The sequence below is a fragment of the Gekko japonicus genome, unplaced genomic scaffold (genome assembly GCF_001447785.1).
Source record: "Gekko japonicus isolate JY-2015 unplaced genomic scaffold, Gekko_japonicus_V1.1 scaffold2685, whole genome shotgun sequence".
Classification (NCBI taxonomy): domain Eukaryota; kingdom Metazoa; phylum Chordata; class Lepidosauria; order Squamata; family Gekkonidae; genus Gekko; species Gekko japonicus.
The window spans coordinates 119,203-132,377 of NW_015169867.1; the positions used below are offsets into that span (position 1 = coordinate 119,203).

Sequence of the window (13,175 nt, forward strand, 5' to 3'; positions counted from 1 at the left end):
TTTCCAGGGAATAAAACTGGGAAACTTTAGGGAGCCTTGACCCCCCAAAAAGCCTTTCTTTTGGAATGACCGATAGGCAGGATTTTTCTCAAGACGTGTAAGTACAAACCTTTTACTATTGAGCAGTACAGCATCAGAGAATGAATACGGTTGTTTATACCACCGACCTTGCTTTTTCAAAGTTCATTGAAACGCAAACTTTGTTCTTTTGCTTCATATCAACACAGCTACCCGCCCGAGTCTATAACATTTCCAGGAATATTTAACCATATGCTGTTAGAGAGTTTAATGTTTTCAACATTATAAAGTGAATGACATCCAAATATGCTGGTCGTTACGCCCGCAGGATTTTTTTCTCTGAGACGGCCATGATTCAGAGGTTGTGTGCTGTGGTAGCCAAGGGTGCCTGCAGCTCACAGCTCTTTCCCAAGTGTTGGGTCCACTTGACATTTTCCTGTTGAATCCTCTAAGGATGCCAAACACTAACATCAAGGCCCCAAAATCTCTGTGGGGAGCCTGACCTCTCGCGTCTCTGCCCCCCCCCCCCCCGGGTCCAGTGTAGTGCACGGAGAACCAGGTTTGATTCCCCACTCCTCCGCTTGCACCTGGCTGGATGACCTCAGGCAAGCCATCATTCTGATAAGAGCTGTCCTTGAAAAAGAGCCGTTTCTATCAGAGCTCACTCCAGCCCCACCACCTGCCTCACAGGGTGTCTGCTGTGGGGAGGGGAAAGGAAAGGAGATTGTAAGCCACTCTGAGACTCCCTTGGGTAGTGAAGGGCCATGGGGTATAAATCCAATCTCCTCCTCCTCTTCTAATCTGGGAGGACTGGGTTTGATTCCCCCACTCCTCCTCCACTCGCACCTGGCTGGATGACCTTGGGCAAGCCGTAGCTCTGACAAGAGCTGTTCTTGGAAAAGAGCCATTTCTGCCAAGAGCTCTCTCAGCCCCACCCGCCTCCCAGGGGGTGCCTGTCTGTTGGGGGGAGGGAGAGGAGTCAGTGAGCCGCTCCGAGGCTCCCTTGGGGGGTGGTGAAGGGCCATGGGGGATGAATCTGATCTCCTCCTCCTCCTCCTCTTCTCTGTCCACCCAGGACCCTCCGGTCCCGCCCCAGGGCCCGGTGAGAAGAAGCGGGCCCCCTGGGACCTGAAAGGGCAGGTGAGCGACCTCCGTGCCAAAGTGAGCAGCTTCAGGGAGAAGGTCCAGGGGCTGGACGGTGAGAACCAAGCGCTGAGGCAGCAGGTGGCCGGCCTGGAGCAGGAGCTGCAGCGGGTGGCAGCCCAGAACGGGGAGCTGGGCTCCCGGGCCAGGTGAGCGGGTGCGCCCCGGGGTGGCGGGGGTGCCCCTGCCCGCCTGCCCCCCCCCCCACTGTTGCTGTTCTCGTGCGTATCCGAACGCCTCTCCTTGTGTGCCTTGGTCCCCCCCCCCAGCTCCCTGGCCTCAGAAGTGCAGGTCTGGCGAGAGCAGGCCAAGGAGAGTCTCCAGAAGGTCTCCGAGCTCCTGGCAAGGGAGCAGCGGCTGGAGGAGACGGTGGGGAGCCAGGTGCGAAGCATTGGGGAGCTGGAGGCGGCCCGGGAGGAGCTGGAGGAGGCCAACCGGGGCCTGGCCGCCCAGCTGAAGGACACCGAGGTGAGTCGGAGCGGAAGGGGCAGAGTCACAGAAGGTCCGATGGCGATCGGGGTCCGGGGGGGGGGGATGGAAGCCTCGGCTTCTTTTGGGCGGCGCTGCCCCCGTGGCTCTCTGGGTGGCCGGCTTTGCCCCAAGAGTGACCGCGAAGGCCTGTGGACGCTGCCGTTCAGGGGCAGCTGGGCTAAGCGACCGGCACGGGGAGTGCCGCGATGGCAAAGTGTCTCTGTTCTCTCTGGCGCCCCCTCTTGTCGTGGCACGGCGTTTGGCCTATGGTGTCCGTGGCACCTGCTGGCCAGGGAGGAGGGGCTTCCCTTGCCGGAGCCAGCAAGGGGAAGTGAGACAGGGGTCCTCTCTCCTCCGTCACTCTCCCAGGTCCGGCTGCACCGTGCCGAGGGGGACCTGGCCCAGCGAGGGCGGGAGAACGAGGCGCTGCACTCTCAGCTGGCGGAGCAGGACCGGCGGCTGCACGAGTCGGAGATGGAGCGCCGCTACCTGCACAACACGGTGCAGGAGCTGAAGGTGTGTGCGTGGGGGAGGGGGCGGTCTCTGGCAGTCAGCCCCGGGGCGCGGCTGGGCCCCCGGACATGACGGGCTCTCTCTCCCCCTTGCAGGGCAACATCCGGGTCTTCTGCCGCGTCCGGCCGCTCTTGCCCGGCGAGAAGCAGGCCCAGAAGGGGATGGGGCACCTGCGCTTCCCTCCCGACGACAACAAGGCCCTCGTGCTCTCCAAGGCTGAAGAGGTGGGTCCGGCAGGAGTGCTCTGCTTCGCGGGGGGGGGATAGGTCTGGGGGGGGGGGAACGAGGGCGGCCCCTGCCGGCCCCACGTTCCAGGCAGAAGAAGAAGGAGCCCTCACTTGCCTCACGGGTCCAGGCGTGCCGTGGGGGAGAGCCGCCGGACACTCGCAGGCGGCCGGGTCTTTCAAGCTTTTGGCGAGGTCTTCTGGCCAGAGAGTGGACAGGGCTGAGCAGAGGCGGAGTGGAAGGAGAGAGGTAGACTTTCCCGTCGCTTTGAAACCATGGTGGGGCGGGTGGTGGTGGAAATGATAGGGACATTACAAAACCCACAATATTTTCTTATCGACGAACCCTAAGCGCCTCTTACTCGTGGCTCAACGTAACGTGTACCGTTTAGGGAGCATGTGAAATTGTGCTGCTTGGCCTGTTTATGGAATTCAAAATAAGAACTGCAAGTGTGCCCGAGAGTTAAGAAACCGTTGCAGACGGCTGCAGTCTATGCTCCCGTAGCACAGGGCTCTTTCGGATTTTGCCAACTGAAAGACCGGGTGGGGGGGTGAATAGAAGTTGCGGGTAGAAAACAAGCGAAAGACGCCTCCTCTGGGCCTGCCTGTTCACGTCGCCAGGAAGGAGAGGAGATCAAGAGGTGGCCAAGGGTCTGCCTGGGAACCTCCCAGGTCAGTGTAGTGAAACAATCCAGCATCACAGGCCCAGGTGCCGTGGCGCCAGGTAACTGCGGTTGCTGAGGATCAAAGCAAACTGCAGAGTAATCCTCTCCCCAGAGTCCGATGGGAGCCCGTCCAAGAGAAGAGCGGGTGGCGGAATCCAAGCTCCCCCCCCCATTTTCCATGCACGGATCCCGTCTCATCGAGGGTGGGGCCCAGACGGCTCGCTCAGCCAACAGCCAGGGGGTGCGGCAGCTGTAGCCGGGGTTGCCAACCCCCCCGGGTGGCACCTGGAGATTTCCCATTATTCCAGCTGGTCCCCGGATGACCGAGATCAGTTCTGGAGAAAACGGCTGCTTTGGAGGGCAAGGCCCTATATGGCATCACACCCAGTGGCGCCCTCTCAGCTGTGGAGTCTTGTGAGCAGATATTCTATGCTGTGAGCTCCTGGCATTAAAGGGGTGGGCGAGCGATTTGGAGCCTTCCTCCCTGAGCTAGGGCAAAACTCTTGAGAGCTGGAGGCTGAGAAGCCATGAGCTAGCTCACACTCACTCAGCTTAGAGGTAACACTGGTCACACCCTGCTGAGGCCTCTCGCCTCCTCTCCTGGTCCCACCCCAAACCTCCAGGGACTCTGGCAGACCTGGCTACGGCCGAGGAAGCCTGCAGGGCAGGAGGCAGCAGCCCTCCCGGCACTCCGGCCACGCGGGAAGGGCGGCAGCTCCGTGCCAGGTCCCCCGCTCAGAGAAGGAGGCCCCAGGGGGCATGTGAGCGACCTCCCCCTCCCCGAGGCCCTGGAGAACCGCTGGTCAGGGCGAGGAGGCGGGGGGGGGCTCTGACGCGCACTGCCGGAAGGATGTTCTGGAGCTGGGGGCAGGTGTGTGTGTGTGTGTGTGTGTGTGTGTGTCAGAGCGTGGCTGCGATTTAGAAGAGTCCTGTCGGGTCAGTGACTTCATGAGAGTGTTTCTTGGAGGCTTTCCAGACCCAGCCTACCTCGTGAGATGTGCCGCCTGGGCCCAAGGGAGTTCTCCCGGCAGCCCCCTCGTGAACTTGCCGGGACTTGCTGCCCTGGGCGGTGCAGACGGTGCCTCGTGTGCGGGGATGGGGGGGCAAGTGAGATCCCAGGCAGCGGAAGGGTTTCCTCTGAGTGGCGAAGTCCCGGGGCCCCCACTTGTGTCTTGGCCCGAGAGGTGTCTGTTCGAAGAGCAGCTGAGTATTGTCGCTGGGACTCGCAGGGTTCCTTCTAAGCTGAGTTAGTGTGAGCCGGCTCTCAGGGTGTTTTTAACCTCCGGCTCACAGATTTTTGCCTAAGCTCAGGAAGGAGGGCTCCAGACCAGACTAATTTCTGCGGCAGCCCGATCACTCACAACTTTAATGCCGGTGGCTCACAAAGTAGGATTTTTGCTCACCAGACACCCCACAGCTCAGAGGGAGCGTTGGCGGGGGGGAGCCCTTCTCTTCGCCCAGCGGAGCGCTTTCTTGGTGTGCAAATTCTCTGAGACGGCAGCTTGTTGGGCGGCCAGGGATGGGCTTTCTGTGCCCTCTCCTCTCCTCTCTGTCCCCGTCCCCCGCCACCTGCAATACAGAGACCCCTTTTTTTTTGGACGCCGGCAACTAAACGGATGGCAAGTCCCTTTCCTCGGGGCAGCCGCCGTGTCAGCCTCGCACCCGCCAAAGGTCTGCAGGCACGTCGTGATGCTCCAAATCGGGGCTCCCCAACCATCCTGAGCCTCTGAACACATGCCCAGAGGAAGAGAGGGGGGTAATTAAAAAAAAAAACAGGCTGGAAAAGTGGAGTGAGAGAATAAGTGGCCCGCTTGGGGATCCGTGCTCTAAAGGTACCCCCTCCCAGTTGGCTCCTCCTCCTCCTGCGGGCACAGTCCCCCACCGATGCCTGGGCCCACAAGGCAGAACTGGGTGGGCGGTGTCCCCCCCCATCCCCGCCCCGGCAGCCACGGTGACGCCGCTTCTCTCCCCAGTCCCACGTCGGGCGTGAGCGCAAGGATGACATCACCTACGAGTTCAACTTTGACCGGGTCTTCCCACCCTCCAGCTCGCAGGAAGACGTGTTTGAGGAGATTACTCTGCTCGTGCAGGTAGGGGGAGGGGGGGTTATGCCAAGAGAAGGCCCAAGAGCCCGGCGGCCCCCTGTCGGCCGGGCCTGGTCCCTGACGGCGGCTTCCTCCTCTCCCGCCGCAGTCCGCCTTGGACGGGTACCACGTCTGCATCTTTGCCTACGGCCAGACGGGGAGCGGCAAGACCTACACCATGGAGGGGCCGGAGGACCTGGCCCCCACCACGGCCGGCATGATCCCCCGGGCGGTGCAGCAGATCTTCCGGGCCGCCCGCCAGATGGAGGCCAAAGGCTGGGAGGTGAGGCTGCGGGGAGGGGGGCCCGCCACTGGTGGGGGGTGGGGGTGAGGAGACGTCAGGGAGCCCCCCCCCCCCCCGGCCCTTGTCACGCTGGGGCTGTGGGCTGAGAAGGAACGGCCGCCTCGGCCTGCGCTTCACCCGCTGGTGCCCTGCAATGTTGGACTGTCTGTGGCCTCCTCCCAGAGAGAGAGAAAGCAAGCACTGTACGAATAACGCAGACCACAGGTGCTCAAAAAGTCATGCAAAAAAAGTAGATTTATATAACAAGAGTAACAGAGGACCCACCTGTATCAGTAAAACCAAATTACATCGTAAAACGGACAGGTCTACGACTAATGCAAGTCCCTAAATGGTACATTTAGTCAAAAAGCAAGTCCATGAATTGTACACAGACAAAGACGAAGACTCCGGATTTTGATCTTCGTTTCGATAGCTCTTCTTCAAGACGTTCACACACTACTTCATGAAGTACTCATAATGTACAGAAGACTTTAAAGTGGTCTATGTAGAAGGAAGAATCCTTAGCACAGCACGCACAGTGTATAAAAGCCTTCAGACCAGTATTACAGGGGAAAACCCTCAATCCTATTCTAATCATTCAAAGCCGGGCAGCCGATCAACAACAGAACAAACTCTCCAATACTCGGTAAGAGAGGCCACAGAGGCCAAGAGGAAGCTGTGGGCTGTGCTTCCTGCAGCAGCAGCAGCACACCCACGGCCCTGTTAGTGTGTTGTAGTCTTCGACGACGCCTTGCTAAAGCTGTTGTGACTCGTGGGAACTGTGAGCCAGCAAGCGGTGCTGGGAAGCGGCGGCCTCTCCGCTTCTCTCCCTTGGCTCTGGGGGCTGCCCGGGCAGCCGGGTGCTGTGTCCCTGGTCCTCGGCCCCGCCAGAGGCCCTTCCTTCCTTGCCCCGCTCTGCCCGTGCCGCCCACTCCCGTCCCTTCCCCTCGCAATACACAAAAGAGCCCAGGTCCAGGAGCACCTTCAAGTCTAGCACAATTTGGGGCAGGGGGGAGGGGCTTCCCTGAGCCACACAAGCTCCTCCCCTGCCCCACGTTTTGTTAGTCTTGAAGGTGCTCCTGGACTCCTGCTCTTTTCTGCTGCTGCAGGCAGACTAACCCAGGGCACCCCCCCCCCCCGGGCTTGGTCTCCTTCCCCATGCAGTACCAGTTCACAGCCAACTTCCTGGAGATCTACAACGAGTCGCTGCGGGACCTGCTGGTGTTGCGGCCTGAGCGGAGCGGCGACCTGGAGATCAAGCGGGTGAACCAGGCCACGGAGGAGCTGCACGTCCCCAACTTGTCCTACGTCCCGGTCGCCTCAGAGGAGGAGGTACCCGCACGCCCGGCTTTCGTGGGGAGGTGTCCGAACCCACAGCTTACAACGAAGTACAGGCATTCAGGAATGGTTATACGTTTATTGCAAAGCCGTAGATGCAGTCACACAGGCACTGTTGAGAATGGCGGCGACCCATTGAGCCTAATAGGATATAGGGCATTCGTATGCACACACACACACCCGGCACTGGCCAATTAGCTACTCTCCCGCGCGCGGGACCCGCTAGGAAACCATTAGGTGGCGAAAGCTGGTAAACAGTAGACGCTCACGGTACATAACCTTCTCCTGCACATCTGTAGAGATAAGCGTTGGCGGCACAGGCAAAACGGCGAAGACAGGAATGCAATAGCAAATTCCCAAGGTACAGAATGAACCCCCCACCCCCCATAGCAGCATAGCTGACGGGGGGGGGGCATGCAGTACCAGTTCACAGCCAACTTCCTGGAGATCTACAACGAGTCGCTGCGGGACCTGCTGGTGTTGCGGCCTGAGCGGAGCGGCGACCTGGAGATCAAGCGGGTGAACCAGGCCACGGAGGAGCTGCACGTCCCCAACTTGTCCTACGTCCCGGTCGCCTCAGAGGAGGAGGTACCCGCACGCCCGGCTTTCGTGGGGAGGTGTCCGAACCCACAGCTTACAACGAAGTACAGGCATTCAGGAATGGTTATACGTTTATTGCAAAGCCGTAGATGCAGTCACACAGGCACTGTTGAGAATGGCGGCGACCCATTGAGCCTAATAGGATATAGGGCATTCGTATGCACACACACACACCCGGCACTGGCCAATTAGCTACTCTCCCGCGCGCGGGACCCGCTAGGAAACCATTAGGTGGCGAAAGCTGGTAAACAGTAGACGCTCACGGTACATAACCTTCTCCTGCACATCTGTAGAGATAAGCGTTAGCAGCACAGGCAAAACGGCGAAGACAGGAATGCAATAGCAAATTCCCAAGGTACAGAATGAACCCCCCACCCCCCATAGCAGCATAGCTGACGGGGGGGGGAGGGCTGGGCAGGGGCGGTTTTTGGTTCTCTCCTCCCACGAGGGCACTTCTCTGTTCTGGTCCTCCTTGGCCCCTGCAAAACCTGACTGGTGCTGCATGGCCTTGGGGGTGGGGAGGGTGTGAGGTGGGGAACTTTAGAACGGCAAGCAAGTGGAGCCCTGTGTGTGTGTGTGTATGCGCATGCGCGTGGGTTGGCCTTTTTGCCTGCAGACTCTGCTGGCTTCTGCCGAAAAGCCTTTGTTTTGCAAGGAGACGGTGGACTTGTGGAGTCTTGTGAGCACAAATCCTACTTTGTGAGCTCCTGGCATTAAAGTTGTGAGCGAGCGAGCGATGGGCTTACTGCACAAATTAGTTTGCTCTGGAGCCCCATCCTTCCTGAGCTGAGACAAAAATGTGTGAGCCGGAGACTAAAAAACTGAGCTGGCTCACACAGACTCATCAGAGGAAACGCAGCTTGTGGCACTGCACCTGGTGCTCCCCCACCCACCCACCCTGTGCGGGTGTTGCGCGGGCAACCTGGAGCCTTGTGTTCCTTGCCCCTTGCCCCGTTTGCGAGTTCCTCATGTGCCGGAGGGCTTGGACTGGAGCCCTGCTGGCGCACTCAGGAGGTCCCCTGCGTGGAGACCCTCCTGGGGGCGGGTGCCCCTGTCCGTGCTGCTTCTGCCCACAAAAACCCTCTCCTTTCTCGGGCAGGTGCTGAAGCTGTTGCAGACGGCCAAGGCCAACCGGTCTGTGGCCAAAACCATCCTGAACGAGCGGTCCTCGCGGAGCCACAGCCTCTTCCAGCTCCACATTGAGGGCCAGCACGCCGGCCGAGACGTGCGCACCTCCTGTGAGTCGTGGCAGCGGACGCTGAGGGAAGGAGGCCCCGCGGGTGGGGAGGTGTGGGGGGTCCCTGTCTCTCTTCGTCTCCTGGAGGCTCCCCTCCCTCCCTCCGGCACGGCAGGGGCCGCCCCTCTCCCGGGGGGGGGGGGGGGGGGGCCGCCCCCCCCGCCTCTTCCTTTTCCTGCCCCCCTCCCCCCGCCGCAGCGGTGCTGAGCCTGGTGGACCTGGCGGGCAGCGAGCGCCTGGACAAGTCCCTGTCGAAGGGGGAGCGGCTGAGGGAGACCCAGGCCATCAACAGCAGCCTCTCCAACCTGGGCCTGGTCATCATGGCCCTCAGCAACAAGGCAAGGCCGGGGGGGGGCTCCCTTCCGCCGGGGGGGGGGGCTTGGCCGGGAAGACCCCGCCCGGCCCCCTCTCCTCGGAAACGGGAAGCGGCTGTCCTGTTCTTGGGGGTGGGGTGTGTGTCAGTGTCAATGTTCCCTCTAAGCTGTGGAGTCTTGTGAGCAAAAATTCTACTTTGTGAGCTACTACTGGCGTTAAAGTTATGAGCAAACAATTTGGCTGCTGAATAAATTAGTTTGCTCTGGAGCCATCCTTCCTGAGCTAAGACAAAAATCTGTGAGCTGGAGGCTAGCTCACACTAACTCAGCTTAGCGGGAACACTGGTCAGTGTCCCCGGGGCAGTCGCTGTCCTCCTGAAACTGGCAGGTGAGACAGGGAGACAATCGCCCCTGGAGGAGGAGGAGTTTTCAGTCTGTCAGAATAGCTAGCAGCCTGGGCCAAGTGGCAGTCAGTATTCTGGGTGGGCTTAACCAGTGCCCCCCCCTCCCCAAGCACACAAAGGGGACTGTGGGATTAAGTCGGTTGGCCCTAGTTTCAGGTTCAGGTTGCCTGCGTGTTCGTACCCAGCCTGTCCTTGTTCAAGGTGGCTGCGGCAAGCACTGGAGCTTGTCATGTTTGTCCCTGATGGCAACCGGTGGTGGTGGGAATCCGTTTGAGTCCACTCCGTTCCTGGCGGTGCCTGGATTAGTGTCTGGCCGTCCTCTGTCCTGGCACGTGCTGCTGTTTTTGTGGTTTTTTTCAAAAGCCCCTTCCCATCACTCCCCCCCCCCCAATCTTTCCCACCCTCTGCAGGAAGCCCACATTCCCTACCGGAACAGCAAGCTCACCTACCTCCTTCAGAACTCCTTGGGTGGCAGCTCCAAGATGTGAGTAGGCGGGCACCGGTGCCTGTGTGCCGGGGACTGGCGGCCAGGGGAGGGGAGTGCGTGCAGCGGCCCTTGTGCATGCAGTGTTTTGGGAAGACGGGGGCTCCATTGTCCCCTCCCTTTTCCAGGCTGATGTTCGTGAACATCTCGCCCCTGGAGGAGAACTTTGCAGAGTCCCTCAACTCCCTCCGTTTTGCCAGAAAAGTGAGTGGTTTTGGGGGGTGGGGGGAGCAGAGAGCGCCCCCTCGGTCCTTCCTGTGGGTGTCGCCACTTGGTGGGAGGAGGGGGGGGATAGGCCGGTTCTGGGGCCAAGGGGCACGTACAGCCGCTGCTCGCCATAACCCACCCCGTGGTCTTGCGTTGCAGGTGAACGAGTGTGTCATTGGCACCGCACAAACCCACCGGAAATGAGGGCACGACTGGATGCCACGTCGGAGGTGTTGGCTTCACACACACCCCTTTTAAAAGTCTGATTCCTTTTCTTTGTAATTTTCTAATACGTATGTTGATCATTAAACTTTTCGTATCAGTGGCAAGCCTTGGTTTTGAGCCAACATCTGTCCAGGTCTGGAAGCTGTCCCTATTGCGCGGCTCGTGGGGGGGGGGGCAGGATCTTTGTCCTTTTGTGTGGCTGGCCCTGTGCTGGGGCCCTGTGTCCTCTTTCCTCTCCCGTCCAGTCTGCACAGTAGCGGTGGGGAGATGTCCACCCTGACGGCAGCCAGAGTTTCTCCACCCTGCCTCCTCCGCAGTCTCCACTTCTTCGGGAGCCTGGTTCTCTCCTTGGGCTCCTGTCGGCCACTGCAGCCTTCTTGGGGTGGCACTCAGCAGTCTTTGGGTGGCTCAAGTTCCTTTCCAGCGGTGAGTGGGCAGAGGCCTCTGAGTCTCTAGCGTCACAGGTGCTGTTGAAAAGCCTAGCTCAAAGCTCCTGGGCTGATGATTCCGGAGGGAGATTGTGGGGGGGGGGGGCAGCATGCCAGGGGGAGTTTTGCTGGAAGGAATCAAACCAGTCAGCTTTGTGACTTGCCAAGTCCGTCACCAATGTTAGCTTTGAAAGTAGCATAGGAGTGTTGGTGTAAACTTAAGGCTAGCCTGTTTAAGCAACCGGTTGTAGCAGAGATACCTCCTTAGACAGAGAGTGTATCCAGCATGGAATTCACCAGTGATGGCTACAGGCACAGCTCAAGTTAAAAGAGATTCATGCAAGAGCTGTCTATTGGGACCGACGAGCCGTAGGCCCGAAAGAGCGCCTCCATGTCCAGAGGCACGAAACCTCTGAATCCCAGAGCCAGAAGGCAACATCAGGGGGAGGCCTCAGCCCCTCTGCCCTGTTGCTGGACGTGTGGGGAAACTGGTAGGCCACTGTGTGAGACCGGATGCTCGGACTAGAGGGATCCCCTCACTGGTCTCATTGAGCAGGGCTCTTGTGCTGTTCAAGTGATGGTGTGCAAGTTCAAGACTGCATTTGCCTTTTCAGCAGCTTCACTGAGACAGGCAGCTCCTGCACATGTGCTTTGTGGAAGTCGTGCTTACGAGACAGACCCAGCTTTTTGGAATCAGCCTGAGTCGTGGTGTCTCCTTCAGTACAAAGTCCGAGTCCAGCCAGGCACCTTTAAGACCAACAGTGTTTAATTCTGAGTATAAGCGTTCATGTGCATGCATACTTCTTCAAATACACTGAAAGAGACTTCCACAACCATTACATATAGGGGAGTTCGTTGCCAGGAAGCACTACTTAGAGTCAAGATGCGTAAGTAACTAAGCAATAAGTATAGCTAAGATTGAATTAAACCAGTTGATAAGACCTGTGAATTGCAAGAAATTACCATACAGATAATAAGAAACATGAGAACTAAGTTTGAGTCCAGTGGCACCTTTAAGACCAAAATTCAGTTCTTTTTTTTATTAGTTTAAGAGATTCAACAATATAATCAAGTGTAAATGCAAACTGACTTATATCACTGTGACAAATCAGAAGAAAGTATGCAGTGTGAGTTACATCAAGTGAAGGATTTCGTAATATCTTTGTGGTACAGAACAACAAGATGGTACTTCATCGTTATTATTATTACATTATTACATTCAGCTTATACCCCGCTTGAAAAACCCCCCCCCCCAAGGGGTCTCTGAGCGGCTTACATATTTCATTATCCCTATCTATGGGCACACACATGGTCAGGGGCGGGGACTGCCTACCAGCACCCAGTGGTGGGATTCGCTTGTTTCAAAAAAAAAAGAAAAAAGAAGAAGCCATTTCAGTTGTAATTCTGAGTTCAGTTCTGGTTATAAGTGAGAACGGAGTGATTTAGCATGTGTGAAGAATCCAATATCTCTGTTAAGCCCTGGGGGTTCTATTGTCCTGGGTGTTCTAGTAACTCAGCGCCCTCCCCTTGCAGTATGTTTCTGAAATTCCTTTGCTATATACAACATCCTATCCTCCCATCACCAGAGGGCTCCTTTACCGGCAGTGGGGAAGGGGTGTGTGTGTTGCTATACTGGAAATTCAGTGGAGCTGAGACCTGTGGGAGGCTCGCCTCTGATGAGAGCGGCCGCCAAGGAGGTGTGTCATTGGATAATTCCTGTTCGGCAGGAGCATTAAAGAAGGGCCATCTTTGCACCCAGGGGAAGCGGTCATCAATCTGATTTTGTGCGGGGGTCCCTCTCGTGTTTGGTGCTGAAGCGGCCCTTGATGCGGACTTTTCAGCACGACCCTGAGCCAAATAAAGCCGCGTCCTAAGGGCCTTCACTGACACGAGAGAGGCGCTCAATAAAATCAAAGAGGCGGCGGAGGATCCGCGCGCACACGCGCAGCGGCCCCTCTCCCAGCCGCCGTAGCGGTGCCCTCGGGCCGCCATTTTGTTTGTTTGTGTGAGTGGGGGGGAGAAGAGCCGATCCGCGCATGCGCGGCTCCTCCGCGGAAGGGGCCCTCATACTTTTTCGGGGGGCCGCCCACTTTTCTTGCGCCCGGCGGGACGCGACAAGTGTCCCCCCCCCCTCCCGGGGTGGGGGGAGAGGAGGGGCCTCACCCCGCCCGCCCCCGGTCTGTGAGGCGACTAGGAGGGCGTCAGTGAAGAAAGCGCGGGCGGAGCGCATGCGCAGGAGGGAAGGGCCGACGCGGCGGCAGCGGCGAATAACGGCCGGATGAGGGGGGTGTCACGTGGGAAGGAGGAAGGGCGGGCTCGTGACGTCAAGAGGGTGGCGAGGGGCCCTGGGAGGGGCTGGCTCCGCCCACCGGAAGGGGGAGGTGGAGAGAAGAAGATGGCGGCGCCCGTGGGGCCAGGCGCTTCCGGTCCTGCGCGCTAGGGTGGCGGCGGAGGAGAAGAGGCTGGCCTGGCAGGAATCGGAGCGGCGGCGGCGGCGGCGGCGGCAGACGGGAAGAGGGGCGCGGGCGGGCGGGGCC

At 58.8% G+C, this 13,175-nt stretch overlaps 1 protein-coding gene across 1 annotated transcript in view; it reads left to right on the plus strand.

Moving 5' to 3' along the window:
• Positions 1–10,306, plus strand: part of KIFC1 (kinesin family member C1) — a 13,330-nt gene extending 3,024 nt beyond the window's left edge. The window contains exons 3-14 of the mRNA XM_015417429.1: positions 1,094–1,310; positions 1,431–1,629; positions 2,002–2,148; positions 2,241–2,369; positions 5,008–5,124; positions 5,228–5,401; positions 6,566–6,733; positions 8,439–8,577; positions 8,775–8,914; positions 9,705–9,778; positions 9,907–9,982; positions 10,145–10,306. Of these exons, the coding sequence (XP_015272915.1) occupies positions 1,094–1,310; positions 1,431–1,629; positions 2,002–2,148; positions 2,241–2,369; positions 5,008–5,124; positions 5,228–5,401; positions 6,566–6,733; positions 8,439–8,577; positions 8,775–8,914; positions 9,705–9,778; positions 9,907–9,982; positions 10,145–10,189 (1,625 nt within the window). The 3' untranslated portion in view covers positions 10,190–10,306. The remainder of the gene's footprint in view (positions 1–1,093; positions 1,311–1,430; positions 1,630–2,001; positions 2,149–2,240; positions 2,370–5,007; positions 5,125–5,227; positions 5,402–6,565; positions 6,734–8,438; positions 8,578–8,774; positions 8,915–9,704; positions 9,779–9,906; positions 9,983–10,144) is intronic.
• Positions 10,307–13,175: the final 2,869 nt, after the last annotated feature.